Source organism: Chaetodon auriga, chromosome 1, assembly GCF_051107435.1.
Source record: "Chaetodon auriga isolate fChaAug3 chromosome 1, fChaAug3.hap1, whole genome shotgun sequence".
Taxonomy (NCBI): domain Eukaryota; kingdom Metazoa; phylum Chordata; class Actinopteri; order Chaetodontiformes; family Chaetodontidae; genus Chaetodon; species Chaetodon auriga.
Genome location: NC_135074.1, coordinates 9043287 through 9070380, shown reverse-complemented (window position 1 = coordinate 9070380; position 27094 = coordinate 9043287). Strand labels below are relative to the sequence as shown.

The 27094-nt window shown below is 42.5% G+C and overlaps 1 protein-coding gene across 2 annotated transcripts in view; it reads right to left on the bottom strand.

Annotated features, from left to right (window-relative positions):
• Positions 1-1627: 1627 nt before the first annotated feature.
• LOC143329654 (leucine-rich repeat-containing protein 49-like) overlaps positions 1628-27094 on the bottom strand; it is a 30754-nt gene continuing 5287 nt past the window's right edge. For both annotated transcript variants that reach the window (XM_076745694.1, XM_076745772.1), the window contains exons 8-18: positions 24966-25109; positions 19656-19717; positions 17262-17409; positions 15132-15215; positions 13774-13949; positions 12361-12456; positions 6992-7226; positions 6027-6212; positions 5600-5709; positions 3257-3410; positions 1628-2480 (exon numbers count right to left, since the gene is read on the bottom strand). In XM_076745694.1, coding sequence (XP_076601809.1) covers positions 2265-2480; positions 3257-3410; positions 5600-5709; positions 6027-6212; positions 6992-7226; positions 12361-12456; positions 13774-13949; positions 15132-15215; positions 17262-17409; positions 19656-19717; positions 24966-25109 — 1611 coding nt within the window. In that variant the 3' untranslated portion in view covers positions 1628-2264. The remainder of the gene's footprint in view (positions 2481-3256; positions 3411-5599; positions 5710-6026; positions 6213-6991; positions 7227-12360; positions 12457-13773; positions 13950-15131; positions 15216-17261; positions 17410-19655; positions 19718-24965; positions 25110-27094) is intronic.

The window sequence follows — 27094 nt, the reverse complement described above, 5'->3', positions numbered from 1 at the left end:
CGTTATCCATTTGAAAATGATGTTATTTAAGGAACTTGTGTTGGTTAAGACTTAACAGGTCCACTGTGAAGGATTTAGTGGCATCTTGTGGTGAGGTTGCAGATTGTAATCAGCTGAATCCCCCTCATCTTAACCTCCCCATTCAAGCATGTAAGAGAACCTATGGTGCTGCTAAAAACATGAAAGGCTCTCTAGAGCCAGGCCAGTGTTTGGTTTGTCCATTCTGGGCCACTGTAGAAACATGGCAGTGCAACATGGTAGACTCTGGAGAAGAGGACTCGACTCCTCTGCAGATACGCCAAAACAGAGCACTATCAGCGTTTGGACATCGTGTATAGACTATAGCATTAGTATGAAGACACAGTGTATGATTGTATATCACTAGAAAATGAAATGTTCATTGCAACCCGCAAAAGTTTTGGACAGAATTAAAACAATATACTGATGGTGTTGCTGTTCTTACAGAGTGTGACCATTTTTTTCCAAAGCATGGGTATCAGTTGATCCATATTTGACCTTGGGGTCTCATGTATGCAAAGCTGACTTTTGGCTTGAAGGTAGCCCAAGAGGGCAGCTCACAGAGTGTCTAAAGTACCTTGCTCTGGACAAAGATGTTAAGTGATGTTAACTCCAGCAGCTCAGAAATGAGCTCAATATACAGCAGTTCACAGTCATCAAGGCCTGGAGCACTGCCTCCACTCTGCCAGAAATGGGAAAAAATGTTAAACACAAATACCAATATGAGGCTCTGTTAAGAAGAAATACGGTTTTTACTTGCAGCTACAGATTGATTGAGGGTTATTACTCACCGAGACATATGGACTTTATGTAAATATGTCGAGCCCTCTTAACTGTGTGGGCCTCGGGAATAATAACTGCACTATCTTGACTTCGATGCTTTCCAACGATGAGCTGTCGTTCTCTCTGTCTCTGCGTCTGCATGCTGTCACGCCGTTCAGTCAGTCCTTTGAGACTAGACGTCTCACAATGTTGACAGCTGTAGTCTCATAAACTGACAGTGTGTCAGCACAAAGCAATGTTGTTTATCAGAGTTACTCAAAATGATCTTGGTGTAGCTTTTCGATAGCAGACATTTTGTCTGAGACCTTCAGTGGACAGATGTCCCCAGAAGCACTACACATACACATGCTTAGGCGATAGACAGGTAGATAGGTAGAGGTGTTCGACACTCAATCCCCCTGCAGTTACTCCTCCAGGTCAGTGTGGTGTTCCCCACCTACTTGCCTGATTACATAAGGGTTAAAAAAAAAAACTCTTTGCAGTATGGTTTGAGTGAGGGGAGCAGGGACAGGTGGTGAGAAAATGGTGAAGCCTCTTCGCCTTCAGGGACATTCCAGTGTGAGTTCAGACTACCCACAGGACCCTTCATGGTTTCTGGACCTCCTGGCACACACTGCTGCCTCTGCCTCACGGGAGATTGATGCTTTATGAGCTTTAAACTGCCTTAAGAGAACAACCTTGCGAACAACAACTTGAGCATTAATGTATTTGAGGGGTGGACTCATGTCAGAGGAAGACAGCTGATCTGAACAGATTTGATGCCTCATCAAAGGAAGACATGACTTCTTCAGTCCTGTAGACAGATTATTTTAGGAAAAACACAAACTGAGTGTTAATACAGAATCTTTTAATACTAAGTACAATACAGAAAATCAGTGGTAAACAAAGAAACGTCGTTATCCTTTTTTGTGCCCTTCTTCCTTTTATCTCAGGCAGGAAAAAGTGAGAGAGCGATGCATGAAACAAGATTTAAGACACAGAAAAATCATTCTAGTCTCGACAAAAGAGACACCAGACATTTTCAGCTGATGACAGTAATGGTGAAGAGGGGTCATTCAGAAGGCTTTTAAAGCGCAGACGATGCTCCTTATGGACCACAATGCACCGCGAGTCAATAAGTCCCATAAACTTTCTTCAGGTATGTTACAGTTCCAACCACTGAAGAATCAAACCGAGTGTTTTAAGTGAAAATCTACATTCAATCAAGATGCTTTTGTCATGATCATGTCTTCAGACATCTTTTAAACTGTCTACATCCATGTTAAGAAAGAGCTTCCCACACACTAGGGAAATAAACCCTTCAGGTTCCAAGGATTTTCATAACTGGTAGCCAGTGGTAAGTCACTAAGTGATGATGTGTTAGGGTCAGGGAGGTTGAGAGGAAGCCCTGGAGGTGCCTGGGCGAGTTATGTCCCACATGTGTGTGTGTGTGTGTGTCTCTCAGAGTGAACCTTTGGTCCTCTTCACTTGGTCTCAGAGAGCTTTGCAAGGCTGGCTTGGCGGAAGGCTGCTCGGTCCCTCATCTCCAACACACAGTCCCTCACCATCTCTGCAAACATGGAGGGCCAGAGCTTGTGCAGAGCCTCGCCCTTCAGATTGGTGTCTGATGCCCTCTGGACCAACTCCTGGAGGTACTGCTCTATCATGGCAGCACGCTCTGATGACTCCACAGTGCCCTCCTGTGAGGAAAAGAAGATAAAATCGTACATGTTCATTCACTTGTCATAAGCACATTAAGGTGAGGTGCCGTGGCAGGAAAATTGGGAAAAGTAAAGCTTGTACACTCAGTATTAAGATTGACAACATTTGGAACCAATGTGGATCTAAATCAAAAATTTCACTCATTAGATGTATCATAATTTTAAAATGCTATCACACCGTCACAGTGTACATGTTTAATACATTATCTGATGCAGGATATTGACTCTTACCACAGTGTTGTCAAATTTGTGACCAAAATGATTGATTCTAAATGCTTTTTTACAGCAGCCAGGATATGCTTTCACTGTCAGATGTCTCTTTGTAAAAGTCTTGTCCATGTGTGGTGATATAATGTTATGTCTTAGAGAGATGTGACCCTGAAGTACATGCTGTGTTTTTTCCTCTATTTCATGAATAAGGTTAATCTCAGGTGTACTTGTTGAAGGTCTGAGCACCGAAATGCTGTATCTGCAATAAAGCTTTTTTTTTCTTTATTTTGTCAAGTAAAAGGACGGTGTGCGGGAACTCTCTCTTCTCTTGTCTATGAATATTTCCTCCTATGCTCCTGTCTAAAACAAACTGAAGGTGTGCATGGGCTTTTACAGGTAAGATTTGAACTCTATTTCATGGATAAAATAAACAGGACGTGGGTTGAAGTTGGAGTGAAGCTCTGCTTCACTAACTTTTCAGTCATTTTCCAGAGTTGTTGCACTTTTTCAAACCACTTAGATGACAACAAAAAGCCAGAGCTGACCTCAGGGCTCTCTGCACTGCAGTCTCTGCTCGGGTAGTTGAACAGCGCTCTGCTCAGGCCTTCTCCCAGAAGCTTCCCGTTGTCTCGCAGCTCCTCTGGACTCAGCCCTGCCCGCCGGCCACGCCCCTCCAGCAGGAACTGCAGCTGGCGCTTTCTTTAGGGTGAAGAGAGGCAAGACTGCGTTAGACACAGTGAAGAGACACGCAGACAGCTGGGGAGAAACAGTGGCAGAAAGTGAGTGACACCAAGGTAATAAAAGTGTGTTCTTGTGTCCATCAAAGAATTTGCTCTCACCTCAATTTTTGAGGAACAAACAAGTTGACACGCTGTGGAAATCAGAACTGATGCAGTCAGTGTCAAATCAAACTGCCAGGGTTTCAATTTTAATCTCATCGCCCGGCAGCAGAATGTGAACACTCATAAAAGAAGTAGAGGATTTTAGAAGTGATGTAAACCACATCAAATGTTGCTGTCTATCAGTATGAAATCTCATGTGATACACTACTGCACCAACATGTTCCACAGGCCAGTGCACGGTGCCGAAATAGTCTTTTCAGAGGAAGCTGGAGGCAAACATTCCATGTAGGATAAGATAGTTTCTAAAGTGTGCATTACTGTGTGCCAGTCACATATCATCATGCTGACTAACAAGGTAAAACAAGCATAAGGAAGGTAGGAAGACCTGTGCGTGCATGTGTGTGTGTGTGTGTGTGTGTGTGTGTGTGCATATTACTGTCAGTATCGTGACAGCATCAGAAAAAGTAATTGTGTATCCATCAAACAAAGGGTAACTGAGTGTAAACATCCCTTGGGAGAACAGCCGTGAACACAGTCCAACTCAGTCAAAAGAATATCCAAAGTGTGATGGAAACCTTGCGGCACTGTTTGCAGAGTTCATTTTTTAAAATCTGTTTTTGAACCAAACATAGTTGCTGACAGAGTTTTACAAACTCAGAGCCAATGAAACCTATTTAAAGGTCTTGTGCAATGTTGTTGTATCTTGTATGATAAAAGGTTTTGATGCAACAAGAGCCTTAAGCCTGACAGTGGGTGCATTCAGCTCCACATTGAATCAGCTTCCCCTTGATGTCCTCCTCTCTGTGAAACTCCTGGTGAAGAAATGCGATCATCAAAAGTGAGTAGAGTAGCAAAAGAGAGCTCTCCTGGTTCTCAAAATTAAGGGATCAACTGAGGCTGAAATCAAACAACTCTGATGACGGCTGCATGGAAGTGTTGCCAGTCCTGTTAATCTCTGTTCATCGTGTTTTCTGCATACACTAAAATGGTCTCATTTCCCTTTTCCCAGTAGCATATATGCAGAAAATACACTTTATATGAAACACTGCTCCAGTAGGAAGGTTTTGACAGATAAGAGGTGAACTCTAACAGTGTTTAGTGTAACAAATGGCTTAAGGGGCCATGATTCTGGATCCAGATAAGAGTAATTAAGATTTTGGTTGTGATGCAAAAATAATCTTCGCCCCTGGGCTGTTGTTTGATATTTATCCATAACAGTGTATGAATCAGTTGCAGCCTTAAGCCAGTTGTCTTAAAGTTTACTAGTTCATTTACATTCTGAGAGGCCAATTGAGGATACTGAGTCAGCTAAAATTCATCGCTAGTCTCACCTATTGCTATACTGCTCAACAGTATTTCTGAAATTTGCTTGTTTTAACGAAAAAATTCAAAATTCACATGTACATCTGCACATTACTGTCACTGACTTCCACATCTGAGTAATGCAATTAATTTCCCTAATTATGTCCATCAAAATGGAAGTTATTCATAGAGCCACATGTAATACAGTTGTGTTAAGCAGTCAGATGATTTGACCTGGCAATTTTCCAATCCTTGGAGGAACAGTAATACTAAGAACCATTTTAAAATGTTCTTGTGCGTGACAAATTCAGTAGATTTTTTTGCTTTGCAAGGATGTTTTTCATTAACCAAGAGTGACAGACCTCAAGAACTTTTGGCTGAGGAGAGAGAGGAATGTTTGTGTCGAAGTGCCAAGTACCCACCCTTACCCTGAGACACATAGTCTAATTCCCCTGGCTCCTCGGTGCCAGGCTCTGTCTCGCTGTCTCACACAAATGTGAACACACACACACACACAGAAATGTATACACACAAAACGCTGCGCACAGGCATGCACATACATGTGCAGTGGCCAACACGTTCACAAGCTGTGAGTTATAACTCACACATATACACATTTAAGACTCCACGCATTCTTGGTATGTGTAAACAAACAACACACACTGTCCAGGACACAGCACACACCTGTCATTAAACTGTGGTTAATATTACATTGTGGTTAAGTGTCTCAGATCAGGTTCCCACCTGGACTCTTCTAGCAGCAGGAGGAGCCGGCAACGTGGAGTTTCAGTGGCTGCTATATGACCCAGTGTCCCAAACACACGCTCTGCAGCTATCACATCATTCATGGTCACCTAGGGCAGACACACAAATGAGAAATGACACATACGGCAAACGACGCTTGATTGGTTGGCATGTTCAAAGTAAGAGTGCACTATTTTGCCAAAAGTTATAACCTCATCAAAAACGACAGCTGTGTGCCATGTTTTATGAACAGATGCTGGTTGGGATAAGACAATGAAAACAAGGTAAGAAGCGTGAGGCTAGCTGTTTCCCTCTGTTTTCAGTCTTTGTGCTACGCTAAGCTAACCTACTTAATGGACAGACTTGAGAGGTATCAATCTTCTCATCTAACTCTCCACCAGAATGCCAGGAGTGCGCCGGTCCTCACCTCCTGGCCATTGATCCTCTGCAAGTTGAAGTGGTGGAGACGGTAGATGACGAAGGAGCGCCACAGAGCCAGACTGACCACTGGATTGCCCTCTGGGTGGATGGTCAGCTGGTCCAGACGCCTCACCTGAGCCAGTGCCGCCAGCTGGGGCAGACGGCTGATGTTGGTTTCCAAGAAGATCAGGTGCTGCACAAAAAGTAACAGGTTTAGCTTAGCAATCAAATTAAAACATATATGCTTTCAAGAAGCTGTAAGATGCTTTGGATAAAATGTTCACCTAATTATACTGTATGTTACATGGGCAAAGAGTGTCATTCATAATATTCAATATCAAGAATATTATGTGCTGCCATCAGCGCCTGTCTGGACAAACTAAGCTTCACTTAGACAATGAAAATTCACTTGCAAAAGCAACATTTTAAGTTTAATTCAAATACAATCTAAATTTCTTTCTGCATGGAGGCAAGAATAGTACCCTGCTAACATGCACATATATTTCCTGATTAGTTTTACCTCTTTGGATGCATAAATGCATTTCACCGCCAAGCAGGAGCAGCTGTGAGGCGAGTGGGGTTGAAGTAAATGAATATATATAGATATCATATTGTGGGCCCTGGCTTTAATCCTCACCGTGACCAATGACTGCTAAACGAGCTCTCTTCTTTCCTTTTGAAATCAGCATCTCTTTAGCACAGCACTCTTGACAGTTCAGCCAAAAATATTTTGAGGAGAGGAAACTGATGCTTTTGTGCAGGATGTTCAGAAAGACCACAACTGAATGTTCAGCACCTTTAGCTGTGTGGCGAGGTCAGATGATATTAGATTAGCCTTGTGAAAAAAATTGCACATTGATATGATGTGGTGCTCTCGTCACACAGTTTGCAGTTTGTTACACAGTGTTGAGCCTTCAGTACAACCACATCTGAAAGTAAAATGAAAGATCCACATTCTACTAGTTCTCTCACCGATAGATTGGGGAACTTGACCCTTATTCGCGGCAGTGTTGGTACAATGGCGTCAAAGTTGATGTAGCGGAAGGTTATTACGGTGACAGCACCAGCAGTCTGAACTCCCCAGCCCCTCTCCAGGGCCTCCAGGGCTCCGAGTCCGAACAAACGCAGGGTGTCTCCATCCAGCTCCGCCAGGTGACTGTCAGAGAGGGACAAGCTCTGAACACTGCCGCTCCCTGCCTCCACAAGTCTGCAAAGTACACACACACACAAACACACACAAATACATTCTTTGTAAATCAGGCTTGATATGCTGAATGCACAGAATTTGTTGCCTTGAGAAACTGGAAGAATATATTTGGGCCAAATGTGCTTTGCTTACATTTGTTTGAAAAAGCAGGCATTGTGCTGAAAGAACAGAGGAACGTCCCTACAGAACATGAAGTGGTCTAGTCAATGTCCTGTTTGTCTTGTCTAATTGCTTCCATTCTCCTATACGACAGTTGAAGTGCCCTTCCCTGATAAGGGAGTCGTGAGAGTGGAGAATCTGGGCGAGTCTCAAGGAGACATAATCTCCCTGCCCGAGCCCATGTGCTCAGCCCTCTGGGTCTGCTGACACTCAGGGGACTTTTCAGCATAGCAGGGCATCAGATGGCTACTGGCTGCACGCTACTCAGCACTGATCACTTTGGGTTCAGCCCGCCAAACAAACTAATCACCCCTATTCATATTTCACACCCTCCCAATCTCGCTGCAACAGAAAGCCATAGTTGTTAGAGGACTAATCCTTTGATTACTGAACTCAAATCCAACATTCTTGTTGAGACCAATCTTTAGGACGTGTGTTTTAGAAGTGAAGTGAGAGACAGAAAGAGTCGGGGACAGAAAAAGAAAAAGGAATAAAAACAGACAGGAGGCATACCTCAGACAGAGAGGTACATACATAGAGCAACACAATGAAGCTGTAACTGAAGCTTCTTTGAAAAGGCCACCATTGTTGAAGACACAGTAAGACTGTCCCCAGAGATGACTCCTCTCTGTAGGAACAGAGAGGAAGAGGTTTCTTCTCCTAACCCAGCAGCAAAAAGAGGATCAAAGATTTTGAGAATTAGACAAATAATTAAACTGGATTATTAAAAGATAGCTTGAAAATGTTCCAGTAGATGGATGTCTCGGTCAAATAAATAAGGAGGTCCAAGAAATGGAAAAACAAAAAGGAGAAAAGAAAAATGCATCTACTGACGTTCACAGTAAAAGACTGTAAGTATTCTCTCATAATTTTCTTTTTTGTCCCGGATCCAACATTTTTTGTTTTAGAGTACAGTACACATCTTCCATGGCTTTAAACATACGTCTTGAAAGATAAAGGCATCATTTTGAAGCACTTGCTTTATTACATACACTCTATAAAGGTCAAGCCAATAACAGAAACATTAGCTGGTTGGTGTGTCATAGTAATATGCTGCTGATGAGGGCTGTAACAAACAAATACTTTCATTCATTCAAAGATACTTGAAAGTAAGTTGTAAAAAGTCAAACTAAAAGTAAAAAATTCTCACAACTGAGAAAAAACAGAATGGAGTGTTTTTGATTCAAGTGATTGTCTTTGAAAAGTGAAGACAGTGAGGATGGCTGATTCGTGGTCACTAACCAGTAATCACATCCCACCAGCCCACATCACATGAGCAAGCTGCTGGAGGAGGAATGTGGCACGACACTGACATCAGGTTCTCACTGGGTGATACTGTGGCCTCACTTAACTGATTCATTCTTGTATAAAAGACAGGTGAATGGTCAGGTGTCTCAGGAGACTGGACCAGTTTAGACCAGGGCTGTTAGGGCTCCGGGAAACGTCCTGTGTGTGTGTGGTCTGCTTCTCTGTGTCTATGTAGGTATATGATGTGGCGTAACTGATCGTTCTCTCTGAGGCTGTCGTTTGCTTTGCAGTTGAGTCAGTTCTAATTAGTTAAGTTAGTTTTAAATACCCTTTGGAAGAGCTACAGCCTAACAAAGCCACAGATTACACTTGCCAGTAAACACAACAGCCAGATTAATCGTGTAATACGGTCTGAACCTCTCCCAATAAACCAGTGACTAACAGGAAGTAATCCACCTAATCATTATATTTGTTTTACTCTCACGTGATAGCCATCCATCCTGTATCAAAGCCATTCTTGTCAAGGGATAGTCACGGGAGAACGTGGGGGGATGCCACGGGTATATTCAGAGAGGTGGATATGGCGTGGTAGAGTCATCCTTGCTGTCAGTTCTTCCTAGTGGCCAACTGCCAACTCCAACTAAAAAAAATCCCCTGAAAGCATAGAAAACTTTTTCCCCAAAGACAATGATTTCAAACACACATCTGTAAAAATGTTGACAGGACACCTTGAACAACACACAAGGTGAATAATCACTCTGCTTCCTTGTTACACTATTAATTTCTAGGATTGCTGTGGGCACTGACAGATGTGACAAGGTGTCAAAACAATGGGTTCCTGCAACGAGTGCAGCTACAAAAGCAGGTATAAGTAAATGTTAAAACGACAAATGCACTCTTTCAGATAATGAAATGTGCATTCAAACAGAAGGAGCACTGACCGAGATCAGGTGTAATACTTGAAGTATTAAAAGCAGACCTGGCAGATGCAAAAGTTGTTAAGTCCCATGTCCTGTTGCAAGCGCACACATGGACAGAAACATGGGACATGGCCAGCAATAGATGGGGAGGCACCAGACACTGAAAAGCAGTATAATTGTCAGGATATGCCTCAGCGCTGAGATGTAGGATTGCCAAAGGCAGTAAATCAGGAGGAGCTGGAGAGCGGTGCAGGAGATGGAGCGTAACATGTAGATAAGTCACGTAAAGAATGAGAGTAAGTTCTGTGCACCTGGAAGTGTGCCATCGACACACTCTATACTGTGTCACATATTGTTCCCCCATAATCACAGCTGAAAGGCTGCCAGGTGGCCCTGAATCCCCTTCTGACATGAACCCAGCAACGAATGCAGACAGAAGAAGTGAACGAGGCCGGGAAGAGCAAATGAAGAAGAATATGTCACAATTACACGGATCCTGCTCCGGCCTATTAGACTCTGAATCTAATTCAATTATGGCTATCTAACTTAATCCTACAGGAGTTTTAAAAAGGACATCTGTCATCTCTCAACAACTTAATCCCCCCAGAGACATGGCTTGTAGCATACACACGTCCCCAGTCGCCTAAATACTGTGTGGTAGTAGCGATGCGTATGAAACATTACTCTCTGAGCTGTCATTTCAAAAGAGCATTTCATCATCTCACTCTGCTGAAAAGTGAAAACAAATGGCTCGAGTGGCAGTTACTGGTGCAGTGCAGATGTTATGGCTTATTGGGTGCTGAGTGCTGCAGACGGTTACTGTAAAGTGTACAGTAGGTGGTGGTTTTGAATTTCAGGTTTCATTCGAGGAGACACTACAATTGTGAAGATAACTCCTTGATTTATGTGCCAGAAAACCCATTGGTTCAGGATCCGATCACAGCCCTTTGTTAATGCATGTATGAATAGTACAAAGGTCTTTCCATCCCACCACATGGAACCACACTACTGAATTTCTGAGTAATAACTCTTCCACTGCCATACACCCTTAGTCCCATCTCTCAGGGGAGAAATGAGGCCAAATAAATCTTAAGACCGCAAAAGGAATAAACTTGGACCTGCATCACAGTCCCACTTTGGCTGTGATGCAGGCTATTGTCCCATAACTTACTGTAGGAACACACTGACACAATCATCCTGAGTGCGCTGTCAACATTCACTTCAACCTCATTGTAATCTGTCACCAAACTGGGGCTGTTAATGGCACCCAGAGACGACATAGTGTTCATCTGTTTTTCTATTTTTCATTACATTTAACTACATTCTGAGGCAATGTAGTTGTATCTTTAGATTCAACTGTTTTTTAACACCTTGTGACACGCAAAACTTATGCGTTCACCATAATGACATATATTAACATACCTCATTATAAGAACAAGGTCAACGTGGGTCGAACGCAACTAGCTTTTTATCAGAATTTCTAACTTGAACTGAACACTCTTTTCTCCATTAATAGAGAATAATCACACACACACATACACCAAGTGGTTTCCCTTCTCACCAGGCTGCCACTGAGCAGATCCAGATGTGAGGATGTGCCAGGCCCAGACCCTGACCTAAATGGGAAACCAAGGCTCTGTTGGGATTCTGGAGTGAAAGGATCGTGGACAACCTGTAACAAACCATACACTGTCTCTTCAGGGTAGAAAAGAATAAACCTCCTCCTTCTGCTAGTGTTTCCTGGAAAGTCACACCCCGAGGACCAAATACGTGATATGTCATGCACTAGAGTGAGGCAAGCGTGTTGATTCACAGGCCTAAAAAAACAGAGACAGTTTCAGCCCCTTCATGCTCTACATTGAGGACATTGGTGCAATTTTCTTCAACATCTAGCACTTCAAATGCTCTCTGAGGTCATCTGTGCTACCCTATGTAGGCATTATAACACAGCAATACCTACACACTGGTGGACAAAACAACCTTTAAATTTCCCAAGTTACTAGTGGTGGCAGGATTTGTGAAAGCACATACAAGCCAAAGTAACACAACTCCCGTCTCAGAAGAGAGTGGTAGCTTGAACTGTGTGAGTCCTGTTTGTCATCATAACCTGTTAAGCCACATGACTGAAGTTATACCTTGTAAAGGAAAGTCATTAACACTGAGGGATTGCGCTTCTGGGCCATTTTCATATCCTGGTGCAGGAAGGAAAAGCCGTCTTTGAAACATGTAATAATAGTCCTTGACACAGCCCCCACTTTCATCTCAGCCTCCCCCTCATAACTCATCCAGACCTGGATCACAATCTGTGTAGGAGAGTATATCAGAGCCGTAAGCTCACATCAGACTGAGCACAGACTGTTGATTTAGAGCACTTCCAACATCATGTTATAAACAGTGGAAGAAGGAAACTGTCTTCAGACATCTCAGACATGCATGGACTGAGTTTACAGCCAAGATCCATGCCTCTGGAGGAAGTAAAGGGGTCACTATGTTGCTCAAGGATATGTCGAGATGGGTTTGATGCAGCAGCTGTTGCAGGCATCAGATCTGCAACCAGGACGATCTCTCTACAGTACAAACTCTATTTAGACTTTCCAATGCACTGTAACTATACACTTTTGCAGATTTCAATTTTACATTCTCTCTCTAAATCATCCAAAAAAACTCATAAAATCTTTAGGCAGTTTGTGTCTCATAAATTTACTGGTCAATGCGGACAACTTTACTCATCTATTAATCAAAGGACTATGCGACTACATACATATATCACAGGGTGGATGTGAAAACACATGCATTTCTTGTCTTACTTGGGATCCCGTGGGCTGTTTGGACGGCTGTTGGTGCGGAGTCTGCTCTCCATTCCCCCTGATGGTCGGTCTGGTCCTGAACCTGGGCTAACCCGTCTGATAAAAGAAAGGAAAAAAAAAGAAAACTCTGCATCAGATCAAACTATTCTTTTCAGAGCCCTCTCAGATGAAGGAGAGGCACGCCTGTAGAGTCGGGCTCAGATTAGAAGGGATTGAAAATCCAAACCAATTTTGAAATCAGTTGAATCACACACATAAGAAGAGATTTTACAGACTCTCTGCTCTCTAATTACAAGTGTATATTACAGGATTAGAAATAACTGCATCATATAAGACACAAGATGATGAAGGTTACCACAGCAGAAAACTTGTTTCACCCTCATAAATGCTTCTCTCTCCTCAAGTCTTCCCTGTATTGGTACACGTCGAAACATTTCCACATTTCCTTTCCTCCGCCTCAGCTGTAAATCAGACTTAAAGACTGCTTCTTCATGGTTGTCCCTGTGTTCTCCTACCTTGTTATTTGTCTCTCATGGGCTCTTGTGTGTCCATTCAAACAGTATTGACGTAACTGTCCAGATTTTTCCAACATGAGATTAAAGTCAAATTAAAATTATCACCGCGCCCTGGATGACACTGCCAACAGCTCTCATCTTTCAGGGGTTACAATTTAATCTGAAAACTATTCCATTTCAACAAATATTCCATGCCTACGTCTGGGGTCTTTCTGTGATAGAAAGGAAAGGACGACTGTATATCAAATATCTAATCGAACCTAATCTAATCAATCATACTATATACAAAGAGTGTAGACAGTAGCTGTGATCGTCAACAGATTTGCAAAATGTCAAATAATATTACAAATATTTATTAAATCCTCCACAGTTTTATTCTGCCCCAGATGAAATCTCAAACAACATTTAGTTTATCACGAGTCACTAAAACCCTCCACCGTCACACTTTATATAAGCCAGACTAAATGAACACCATTATCATCTGACAATGCCTAGCTAAATGATTTCACAGCAGTTAAATCAGCAAGTGAAAAATGAGCTAGTTCATTCTTGAGGTGACCAACCAATATCAAATATCTAATAACACAACTAGCAGTCTACAGGCATTTACAGAGACATTTAACTAAAAAACACAACTGTCAACCCCATGGTGGCACTACAGCAAAAGTCATGGGATCACCAAAGTCAGAGGGATTCATCATCGGGGTAACATGAACGTCTGTACAATAGTTAGCTGAGCCATGAATGGAAGGTGTGTTTCTCTAATTTCCCCAAGCGGTGTAAATTTCAGAGACCTAAACCAACCAAGCAACGAACGACCTCTTGCTTTGGACCAAACAGAAACTCTTTTAGTTGGAGAAATGTGTCTTAAGTGACTTAATCTCGGGGCGCTGCGTACCTGGGTTCATCTGGAGAGGGCTCCTGTGCCAGGCCATTGGTCTGGGCGGGGCTGTGGGCAGGGCTGTTCTCTGGACTAACATCTTCTTTAGCACCATTCGTTGGTGGCAGCTCCAGGCAGGCCCTGACACCCTCCCACTGCTGCGCTGCATTACGGATGGCCAGACGCCGCTTCTCCTTAATGAGCACAACACACACACGCACACACAAACAGAGGACAGAGAAGGTATCAAGTGACAAATCTCTGGAGCAGAACACAGAGGGCATACACCAAGCTAATGGAACCACTCTGTCTATCTTGAATAAATCACAGGCAAACCCAAACCTCCTGCCTTCATTATCTCTGAGATATTGTCTCTGTATATTGGCCTTACTGACAGATATCACACTTCACTGAAGATAGATCTGAAACTGTGTATGCATGTGTGTTATTTGCTTCTGTTACTGCAGCATTTTGATGCAACTGCAGCTGGCTCTTACGGCAGTAAAAGTGACATCTTCATCCTGCAAGAGAGAAGATTTCTGCTCTTTCAACTGTTCTTTCCTGGCCAAGCTGTAGTTTCGATATGCTCAGTTATGGAATGTGCCACTCCCCAATGCAGGGGTGAGTCAGTATCAAGTCATAGTGAATCCTTCGCCCCTACAAACCCTTGGCTGTGGCATTCAATTTAACATTTTCTCAACACCAAGGATTAGCAGGAGTTAGGTTACCGAGAGATGATGTGTTCCACACAGAGAACATCTCTCAGCAAGAGTAACCACTGCAGCGTAGACACAGGAGGTACACATCAATATATACTTTTACATACACAAACACATTTACTGCTAAACAGATGCCTGTGCAAGACGAAACATCTTAGACTATTTAAAGGTATAAATTATAACTTACAGAGCCAACATCTCTTTGGACAGTGTTTCCTTACTCATACATTAAAATGTTCCCAATGGGTACTTGTCTTCTGTAGTGCTGAAGTATTGATGTGCATATTAATGGCCCACAGCCTCAAAACACAGCCTCAACAATCACAAGACACATTCAGTGCAACACATGAGAAGAGGCAAAAGAGTTGGGGAAATCTCACAACAAACCCTGACTGATGTGTGAAACACCATTAATCACATCTCATCAGTAATACAGCATGTGATCATTGTAGTATGTAGCTCTATCCAGTACTTTGAAGCTTTGCAATTAATTGTCTTCTTCCTTCCAAGAAGAACCAACCACACGACACCGAACATATGACAAAAGGCACCAGTGGGTTCAGAGGAGATGTGGGCCATCATATGCATATGTTCCATAATTAAAGTCTAAATCCAGGCAGACAAAGACAACAGGAAATCAGATCAGAGTGGTACTACCTTATGAATGGTCTGCTTGTGACTCTCCCTTTTCTTCTCCTCCTCTTTTCGAGCCTGTACACCAGCCATGCGCCGATCCTCGTCCTGAAAAAGATAGCTTGTGCAATCAGAGTGTCGCTCCATTCATGAGTTCTGAATTATTCAAGAGAGAGAGGGAACCGCAAAAGATGCCGACAGGAAGACTGTTCTCAACACCAGAACTGGACCACTGTGGAGGATGGGAGAGATTCTCACACCAGGCAGCTGCATCACAGGATTATCTGTCTGATTTTCAGTCTCGGATCAACTGAGCCCAGCTGTTGGGGAAAGCCAAAACTCCCAGAATGCAATGCTGCCAACACAATCTGAGTGTGCCAGTTGAGAGCTGGGGGATATTCAGCTGTCTGTGACAAGCTAGCAGGCACGACGCTTCAGTCTGATCAATAGGGGCAAAATGCTGGCCTCACTGGATTCACGACACTGAGTGGAGACAGGTAAAGATGTCAGGTCTGCACGTCACGACTATAAGGTCATTTTGTGAAAAGAACAGCTTCTTATTAGAAAAATGACCAAAGTGCGTATGCACGCTGCTAAAGTGGTCAATATCTTATTGATTACAAAGGATGCTACTTTTGAGCAACAGCAATGTCTTTGTTTGGCCAGCCTCCATTCTACAGTATGTGTCTTGTTCGAATGTCCTTTATTTCGCTTTTGAAATAATACAAAGAAATCTGGCACATACTACATCCTCACAGGAAACAGAGAAGCAGCACTTATTTATTCAGCCCAAAGCACAGTAGTACTGTATCTCCTCATTTGCAGTACCAACTCTCATTTCATTCATAAATAAGGGCCAATCTGACAGCAGGCAGACATACCTTTTATCGCAGATTATCTGATCTAACTCTTTCTGACAGCACAGTGCACTGGGGGCAAGTTTTCAAAATCAGATGAGGGGGGAAAATCTTGATCTTCATCTGCTACTATGGAGTTTGCCCCCAGCAATATCATGTGACAGTTTAAAAAGATGGAGGCTCCAGTCCTAGGCTGGCACTGTTGTTGTCACATCAAAACTTTGCATCTCCCCAAAGTAAACTTTCTGGAAAAAAAACTGTCCCTGTTTTCAGGATTGACAGCAGCAGACAGTAGTTTGTTGAAGGGGTTTGATGGGCCCTGCAGATCATGAAACTTGCTAAACCTGTTAAGGACCATATGTACCATGAAATTCAAGTGAAAACTTGAAAATGGTTGAAAATGGAGTTATGAGGGTTATCCACAGTATGTTCTGAGGGCAAGGTGTGTGGTACTTACAGATTCCTTTAAAATACAAGCTCAGACCTGGGTGCTCCCTGCTTGACAGCCTCTAAGAGCATGCTGATGTTTCACTGTAGCACTTTGCTGGCATGCTATATAAATACAATGACTTCATATCTGTGGTTGAGAATAATTATTGTTTTCTTAGACTAGATATACATTATGCGTATTGTAAATGCTTAGCTTATGGGTTAGTCATTTATGCATTTTTGCCTCTAATACGTAACCGAGAACATGAGGAGTGCTGGACCAAGGCCAATGAACAAAGACAAAGCATATAGCAGTGCCAAGGTGTACAGGAGCTTGTATATGCCCCATTGACAGCGAATGGGAGACTACATATGTGGGTTCACCCGAAGTTTGTTCTGAACTGTGAAACCATCAAGTTTGTCATCAATCAAATTAATGTCAAAACAGAGTAGCGTTCAAGAATCAACGTGTACAGCACCGTCAGGAACAAGTGCTCTGACAGTGCCACAAAGGTTTGGGCCATTAGCTGAACATGAATGTCTGATCCCTGGGTGCCTTCAGCACAGGGTTCTGTAAATACAATGCAGTGGTGAGTTGTAAGGGTCTGATAGCTTTAAGTTTTTCTTAACTCTACATGAGTCGTCCTCTTGGCTCTTTAACATGTTTGACAATGGCAACATAGCATGATAAAAACTGTGACATGACATTCTCATTTCAGGTCATGTGATTTGCTGTCTTAAATGTGTAGAAATAAAAGAAAAATATCTGCAGAGACAATAAACCAAATTTTACAGCCACAGCCAGGGGCCAGTTTTTCCTCTTGTAAACACACACACACACAAACACAGTTAAACAAATGAGCCTTACTGTGATGCGCTTCATGTCCAGCTGTCTCAGATGAAGCACACAGCGCAGGACGGCCTGCTTGTACCATGTCTCCAGGGCTACGGGATTCCCATCCAGGGTGAGCTCAGAAAGGGAGCACGACTCTCCGAGGCAGGCTAGCTGATCAAAACTAGACGCAAAGGAAGAGCATTTTGAATGAGATCAAGAGTTGAAGCTATTCAAACATACAAGGTTCACTGAATGCTTTATTATGATACTTAGACATGATGACCTGACTCAGTATTGGGAAGCCTGAGTCATCCACCGGGTTAGTCGAACAAGACAAAGCCCCCATATGTGTTTTGATTCTCGAACCCTTAATTTAGGCCTGTATTGAAGACATGGAAAACTGGTAATTTGGCTGGCACACTGGCAGCCTGACATTACTCAGAGGGGGTAATGAAGAGAGAAAAATCCACAACACTATTGCCCTTTTTACCCTGTGGCAAATGGAGACATGAAAGAGCTCAGTCATGCTATGTAAGGCAATCGAGATTCTATCATTGCTAATTTGTGATAATAACCTTGATGAATCATTCGCCTGAAACTACTTGTGGACCTCAACACTGCACTGTTCCCAACGCTGGCCAGAGGCTTCTTTAGATGCAAAGGAGGGTCAGATAATAAACATCTGATGAACTATTAAAGTGCAGTTGGTGCTCCAACAAGTGCAAAGCAAAATTTGACAAGTCACATTTCATTTAGGGGAATCAGGGAACTGCACTAATTTGAGAAATTTGAACAAATCGGTCTCATACATACAGTAGCCAACAACCTAGGTCATTTTTATTCATCATTACTCCTCATACATGTGCAATACTTTGTATAATTTCATATCATTTCTTACAATAGACACTTATGTTCTAGCAATAATGGAGAGGGCGTTTTCCACAGAGATGATGAAATACTACATGAGAGTCTCCAGTGGAGCTTTTCAGCATGTCATGCATTTTGCATAATTATTGCATTCATAATCACAGAGACCAATGCCCTCTTGGGTATTGTTACTATAAATAAAAACGGTATTATGCCCTGAGTGCTCGAATACGAAGAATCCAAAATATCTGTGTGATGTGTGTAGAATGGAGTGTGGTTGAAAACTGTATAGTTTCCAAACTCATCTAGCACTACAATCCCTGGATCTGTCTTCCCTGTCTTCTCATTATTAGCTCTGCTTTGTTCCACGTTCATAAGGTGTCTAACTTAATTCTGGCAAGTTGAGTCAAAAATGCAGTATAATGATAAAGGAAATAATGACTGCGAAGAATAACGAGGGATGCTTTTGCTCCAACATCCTCTGCTGAGCAAACTCACTGCACCACGTAGACGAGTGTGATCTGTCCCTCTACCTAGCAACACAGCACAAATGTTCTCCTATCAGCTCTGAACGGTTTCAAAAGGTACACACACCAGCTTTCTACACTGACATGGTGAGCAGCCATTCAAAAGAGCAGTTTTAATTGAACTGCCTCATCAAACATTCAGAACAGTAATAAAAAGAATAGGACAAAGGAAAAGAAATGTCTACATGTTATGGAATTTAGTTAAAACATCACACTGCACTTGGGATACACTGTCACTCTACAATGTCATAAGGAGTTTAAGAACGCAAACAAATTTTTGTTGTGATGATATCTGTTGCCTATTTCTTTGTCACAGTTCTCTCTGTAACAGTGTGTCAGATACAGAATCACACAGACACTAGAACAGCAAGGCTGGCTTAATACGTCAGGTCAGATCTATCACAGCACAAGGTGACTATGGGAAGGGAGTATAATGAGCACTGTACCACCTCAAACCAACATATAGGCCCCTCCTCCAGGCAAACACAAAGCCACCTTAAAGCAGCCTCATTCAGTGGGAAGGCTGTGCCGCTTTAACAAGTTAACTCTTTGACACCTTCATTGCTTGACTACAGATATTGGAAAAAGTGTGTAAAGCAGGTTGACATTTCCACTAAGCAACAAAATAAATCTGTCGTTCATCCTACGCACCCTTATCGAACAATGCTGCTCTTCAATTCACTCAACCTTTAAATCTGTCATTAATTTTCAATGGAAGTGAACTACTTTTTCTAAGCCTGCTTCTCTGTAGTCTCAACAACTTCAAAGTATTGGCACACCCATTTCTTAGGTGAGCATGCTAATTATTAATAATAAAGAACACATCCAGGTTTTCTAGGTTACAGAAACTGTCCACCACAGCAAACCTGTGTGTGTGTGTAGGGGTGTGGGTGTGCATGTTTGTGTGTATTCTGCCTGCAGCTTGTTGGCTAGGCCCTGCCAAGAGCCAAGGGAGTGGACGTGGCACTGTCCGGCCACTATTCCCAGTGCCTGGCCTGCGGGGAGGATGGAGTTAAGCGGTATGAGCTCTTACCTGGTGATGTTGTTGCAGCTGAGAAAGAGGCGCTGCAAGCAGGGCAGAAGGTCCACCTCAGTCTAGAAAGAGAAAGAGAAAGAGGGAGAGGGAGGAGAGAGAGATGGAGGGATGTGAAGAGGAGAAGGTGCTCTGGGAGAGGGCACTGCATCGTCACTGTCGTCAGAGCTCTGTATCCCTTTCCATTCCCTCAGTCACCTTGCAGCTCTCAGCTCCAGCACACAGCATCCCCATCCACCCTGCGCATGCACACACACATACACATACAGCACCCTGTCTTGTCTGCACATGGAGAGGAGGGGCAGGAGAAAGAGAGAGAGAGAGAGAGAGAAAGAGCGAGAGAACATGAGGAGGAAGGGGGGAGGGGAGAGAGAGCGGTGTGTGCTGCGCTAATGCAGAGATCCCCTGCTGCAGGAGGCTAACACGAAATGCTCACTGAGCAGCTAGCTACTGTACCTCGTCACGCAAGAACAATAGCTGGGGCAAAATGCAACAGAAGCAGAATGGGAAGGGGGTTGTTTCTTCATCACGCAGACTCAGCATCAAAATCAATGCAGAATTTAGCAAGGGGGCGGGGTGAGGAGCAGCAGCTGGCAACCTGGCAAGCTGAAGAGGATACAGAGGGATGCAGGCAATGTCACAACCACAACGACTTCGACTAATCAGATGGCAGTGTTTGAGGAGATCATGTTCAGCAATGTCAAGGTCTGCTTGGCGTGTGTGTGGATGGCCAGTGCTACACATGCTGGACGCAAAGAGGACACTCCCAGCAGCAGTCTGAATGAGCTGCGTCAGCGTCCACCCATATTGCAGCCACCGCCTTGCTACCTACTGTTGCCAGTTTTCATTCAAATAGCATTAAGCCTATGCTAGCTCCTCTGCAGAGAACAGCACAACACTGCAGTCTCATCTTTTAGATCATTTCTACTACTCCTATCGACACAAACAAATAAAGATAGAACACAGTTACTCATCAACCATTCCAATGGCCAAAATGCTCACCATAGTACAGCACGCAACATCATGAACAATGTTAAAGAGAGGCGTCATCTGTCTTTGGAAGTCATTGTTTGATACTCAATCTACGGAAATAATATAATTAAATCATTTTACCTTTGAATCGTCAGTGAAAATTTACTACACATTATAGGAGTAGTTTCATTTTATTAAATCTGAGCCATGGGGTTCTCACAGCTCCAAACTCTTTGGCAAAAGCAACTATTCCCACCATTCCCATTTGTGGACATACTATAGACCAACAATGATTTATCAGTGACTTTCTTAAGATTTTTTCTTGATTGGTTGTTTATTTCCCAAAATGTAGTCAAGAATATCACCAGAACCAACAACGAATGAGATTTATGCAAACTATTTTATAGATGTGTAGTGTGTGATTGTCTACAGTAGATCAGTGGCTGTGCACTTCTACAGCATTTTGTAAGCACATAAAATAAACAGTGAGTTAAGCAATATAGTACCTGTCCAGCAAAAAATGGTGGCAAGACAAGGTATGTGAATGACTGACTAATAGGCTAAAGCAAACCAGACATTTGGTTCTTCTGATTAAAGACAACTGAATATTGGACTTAACATGTCGAGTGGCTTGAACCTCACCTAAAATGGGATGATCATGTTGTTCTGTGTTTTATGAATATATGATTTGTCATCTGTATGCAAAAATGCTAGCCGTGCACTTGATAAGCCATGCTTATTGCTCAGAGCTACTCAAACAAAATCACTTAGCAGTCACTTCTGATGTATGGAAAGACAAAGTATGATTCTTAAGACAACAGCACATTGAACACATTCAATAAATATGTACATTATTTACATTGAGACCAAGAATGTGTAGGGATTTTTGTTATATTGACTGAGTAATGCTTTACTTTAATGTTCTCTTTCCTTCTTTAAAAAAAAAACAAAACAGAAAACTGCAAGTCATGCTATCCAATGCTAGCTTCGTCTGACCCTCCACCACACTCCCAGAGCCTGTGTTTGTGCCAGTCCCTGTATGGATGCTGGTGAAGCAGCAGCCTCTGCATGCTGTCTGAGACTAAATATAGCAGCCCTGTCTCAGACAGAATGATGTCATCACTGAGCTGATGTGCTGCATAACAATCGCCCACCAATGTGGTCTCGCTTTCAAAAAACCCGATTGATCAGAACCAATTGGCTGAGAGGATTTGATGTGAGGTTGGGTACAGCCATGTTGCTGAGTGTGTGTGCTGCTAGGTGCCTGCGGGTGTGTATCTAAGTGTCTCTGTGCCTGTGCCTTCACCTTTTTAATGACTGCTCCACCCTCTTCTCATTGACAGTTTGCGTGTCTTAATTTTTCACACTAATACTGAGCTCTGACAGAGGCATTACTCAACAAAGAGCTACCACCCATCACCGCTGTCTCTGTTGCATGCAAAAAAGCACCACAAAAAGGCATGAAAGCTGCTCAAACAAACACACAGGTACACGTGGATGCTCGGGAGGCTCCAGATGATTGTAAGCTGTTCGGTTTTGTGGCTTCTCTTTGAATAGCAGGGACTTGAGGTGTGAGCTTAGCTGACACAGATCTTGCCTCAGCTATTGTATGCTTGAGTACCGGATGCTGTGCACTATGCACATACACACGTTGAGACAGCAATCCGGTTTAAGCGTGCCTCTCTGTGTTGTCTTTGCGTTGCACTGTACTACACTGTACAGAGATCACTTATCGAGCAATAGTGCAGTTTTTCAGTGGTAACAGTTACCTTGCATTGTATTGGTGCTCTTTGCCCTTTAACTTCACATTCTAAGGACTTGGGCATAACCAAAAAAAATCCCCATTCTTGCTATTATATCAACCCTGTCTGATAATTCAAGTTTTAGTTTAGTGTGCGTTCAGTGTTTTGAGGCAGCGTTTTCGGTTATTAGATCCCCTCAGTTGCACATTTCCAACGTTAAAGAAGGTAGAACAGACCTATTAAATGTTAGCAGAAAGGAAATTGTGGATTCAGGAGATGTGAAAACACACACACACACACACACACACACACACACACACAGACGATGGGCTGACTAATCTACAACATTTACATTTTTACATTTTCAATTGTAGTGATGCTTGACTCATTACTGGCGCCACAAGTAGACAAGCCTGTTAGAAAAACTCCTGCTAATCCATTAAGCCAGTCTGCCTCTAGGTGATGCCTTTCTGCTTTGTCTGTTTTAGCCATGCTCCTGCTGACTACCTTGCTCTTCCAAACAAATCACAGTTCCTGCTGCCAAATACGTAAAATGCATCACTTAATGACTGCCACAGGATTTCTCAATGGGGAGACCCACCTGAGAGCAAGTGTAAACAGCAAAGGTTTTATGAAACAATTACATGCTGAATCACTGCTGTGTAACAATCTGTGTGAAAATGTAATGGATTCAGGATTACAGCATTTAGAGTGTTCAAAACACCAGCACTACAATTTACTACAATAAAACAAACATAATAGGTTACCAGGATGGCTGAAACACTACCTGCAATGATGTGTCCAAACGTACGCCTACACTTTGGCCACAATATAAACTTAAAGATAAAATGTGCATATGTACAACCCCATGTCCCAAAAAGGTGGGACGCTGTGTGAAACGTAAAAAGAAAAAGAATGTGATGATTTGCAAAACTCTGAAACCCATATTCAATCAAAAATAGCACAAAGTTGTAACATGTAATGCTTGTATAATATGTACTGGATGGCTGAGTTTAACATATAAACAAGTCTTACTTATAAGGATAACTTATTTATAAGTCACTTACGGCATTTATTTCTAGTCTGGAATTCCACTTTTCATCTTCCTCAAATGAAAGGGAAAACCTGGACACCTGGAGGGCGGTTATTTACTTTGCGTCTGACACAAGCGCTTGGCAGCACACACCACTAATGACAGAGACTGGAGAATCTGCTGAGGGGTGGCATTTTTCCTCTCGCGTGTATCAAATAAAACACTGCATCCGATAATTAGGACTGGAAGTGGTTCTTGATCAGAACTCGCACGCAGAGGACAGGGTGAGTCATGGGAAGAGGTTTCATACAGCACAATGTTGGATTTTGTTTTATTTCTATCCCAAAAAGCAAGAAAGGGCAAAGAGGATTTGCATACAAATGAAGGGGCCTGTTTTGGCATGCTCTGTTCTGTTTATCAGATTAAAGCTATAGAAACCAAGGGGAGTGAATGTCCGTGTTTAGAATATCTAGTTTCTCTTTCACTGTGCCAGGAAGTTGGTGGGAGGTTGTGGGTAATGAGCTATGTCTCCCTAGGTAACGCCGTCGAGATGCATTTCACCACAGGCTTTCTTATAAAGATCCTATCGATGTAATGACGCTGTGTTTGTTATTTTGTGACAGTAAAAACCGCTACATGTGATCCCATAACAGAGGAAGCAGTAAGTGTCCAAAGGACCTGTACCAAACGAGTGACGTGGAGATGAAAGATGAAGCACGCTACGAGCACTTGTATCCTATGAGGAACATTTTCCTACAGAACAGTTGTCAGCGTGTGTGACTGTGTTTATTTGTTCATCAAAATGCAGAAAAAAGACTGTGAATTTATCACTGGCAGCTGCAGGAACTTCATCAGTCGTCAATACATGTGTATGATTACAGCTGTGTCTCCCACCATCTGGAACTGTATTCCTCAGTTGACAGTTGTAAGAAGCTGTTAAAAACTCAATTGTTTTGTCAGCACTTTGTCCTGTGATGTGTGTTTGTCTTCTGTGTAGTTTTTACTGAATTTATTGTTTGTGTTTGACTACTGTGTTTTCCTTTCTGTGTAGTTTTTGTGTGTTTATTGTATTTCATATCATTTTTTCCTGTTTTACCTAGCTACTTTTTCTTCTATGTTTGCAATATACAGCACCTTGTTACTCTAGTTTTGAAAGGTCCTTTATAAATTAAGTTTACTTACTTATTTATTAGGAGTTGTACAGATCAGACACATCTGCCTCATTGCACATGGTCAGACCTCAGGGTGCAAAAAATAGTTAAATCCTGCTACAGCAGAAGCCAAAACAAAATCTCTCCACCGACTGTACCTTGAAACTATTTTAATTACCACTACTAAGTGGAATATCTCATAACACATGCTTAGAATGCTTCTAACTCCTACTTCCATTGAAGAAAATAGAAGCCCCACAAAGGGAAAGGGCAGAAACCTCAGTCCTGGCTGACAATGAGATTGTGTTCTGCGTGAAGAGTTGGCGCCTTTTCCATTATATGAAGTAGAATAGTGAGCATGCAGTGAATAAAATGCTTTAAGGTGTCGCTAATTGGGAGAGAGGCCCCTCACCACCACAGAGATGCAGTTGTGTTGTAGGTTGAGTTCAGTCAAACAGTGCAGGCCCCGCAGTTTTTCCACTTTGGAAATTCTGTTTCCCGCCAGGTTCAACACTTGAAGCTCGCTCAGGTGAGACATGTTTTCTACCTTGGAGATCTGTATGAAAGCGCAGGGAGACAAAGATTATGTGAAACAGCACTTGAGATAAACATACTGCACATATAAAGAGGCACAGAGCGAGGCAGGCTTAGCAGAGCAGAACCTTTTCAGATTGTATATATTCAGTGCTCACTCTCACATTCAAATCATATATTTAAGGATCATGAAAGGGTTCACATCTATTTAGAATTCTTTAGCCTACACACAGCTGAATGCCAAAAAGCAGTCTGCTCCATTTTCTTTACAGTCCCTGAGGCTACACCCTCTGCTAAATGACACTAAAAGCGAAACAACATGTCCATTCCTCTCATGTACCTCAGAGTGAACCACAGCAACAATCTGTTCAACTTGTGAACATCTTGAATGACTGATTTGCAGTCAGTTACATCAAGCTGTGACTCCTGTTTGACCTCCAAAATCATAACAACAAACAAGCAGCTGAGGGTGAGTCAATGGTGAAATGATACCCAGCACTCTGCCCTCGCCTCTCTGTGAGGATATTTCGAGGCACCGGTCATAATAACACTCAAAATACTTCAGCAGAATTCCCAGGGGGCCTGAAAACTGGAATACAGATTCAGAAAGAATTAAAAGAAAAACAGTTAAATATACAGAAATGTAAAGATAAGAAGCAAGATGGGTTTTGAGCTTGTGTCTCAAAATATCAGCTGTTGTCCTTTTTCTCAGCTCCTCTGTCCTGAAAAGATAGCTATTTGGAAAGCAGGCTTTGCAAAGGTTTCTGGGCTTTGGACCTGTTAGTATAGCACTCAGAGAGTCAGAGAGAGCTCACAGGTTCAGAGATGTAAAAACTAATCAGACAACTTTAAAGTAAATACACAAACCTACAGGGAACCACTGTAACATGAGGAGTAATATTTGTCAGATTAGAGATTAAGTGCACCTGATTTCTTGTTTTAGGGAGCTCAGATAGGAACAATGCTTGTTGAAAGGAACTGACAATAAACTGAGTACATCTTTTCCGACCCCAAACATCACCATTAAACTGTCTCATCTGGTGATGGATGAACAAGGGTGAGATCATTAGGCTGCATTCAAAGGCCTTCACAATAGTCGTGTTGTGGAGCCACAGTCGAATACTGTCAGTCAACACACAATCTTCACATACTAACAGAACAACAGTCCCTAAAAGGTTAGAGAGGCAGGCTAGTGACAGTTTTCTGGTTCAAACGTCAGGAAGGAAAATCCATGAATGTAAAGCAGTCACTGGATGGAAAACAGTCACATGCTCAGTGAACCTTCCCTGAATAAATTAAGGTGAGAAAAAACACTCATTGCCTAAATACACACACAAAAAAAAAATTCTCACAAGGCTAACATCATCCCAGGCCCAGACTCAGGCGTCTCTGACCTAAGCAAGGTAGGTGTCAGCATATCAGATCTCTGTCAGCACACACAGACAGTATCTCTGTGCACACTGAAGCACATTTTGGATCATTTCATTTGTAAATATTTGAGGATCTTGTGTTTCACACCATTAATTAGGTGCTTTCCAGTGGTGTAGGTCAGGCATCCAGAATGTGAAGATTGGTCTGACATGGTTTGAACTGTGAAAGATTTCATGACATGAATGTGAAATAGCAGGTCTGTTTTGTCTATGATATTTGTTAATTGTTTATTGCCACAGACACCAGATTTTAAAATTACAGTATACTGCAAAATGCAGAGGGATTAATATGCTGATTAATCAGCATTGTGTGAACTTGTTTGGCAACAGCTTGAATGTAACGGATGTTCATTTAAATGTTAAAGTCCTGCACTCCATCTGTAAATTAAAAAAGTGTCTTTGCAGGCAGGACGGAGGTCTGTTCTTGTCTGGAGAGATGACAGCAATGGTTAAGAGGGACATGCCAAGAAGGGGAGATAGTAACATCAGCTCTTGGAATGTATCTTGCAAACAATACAGTAATGGCCCTGTGTTGTCAAAGAGGACACAAACACAGATAACCTTGTGTTACAGGTTG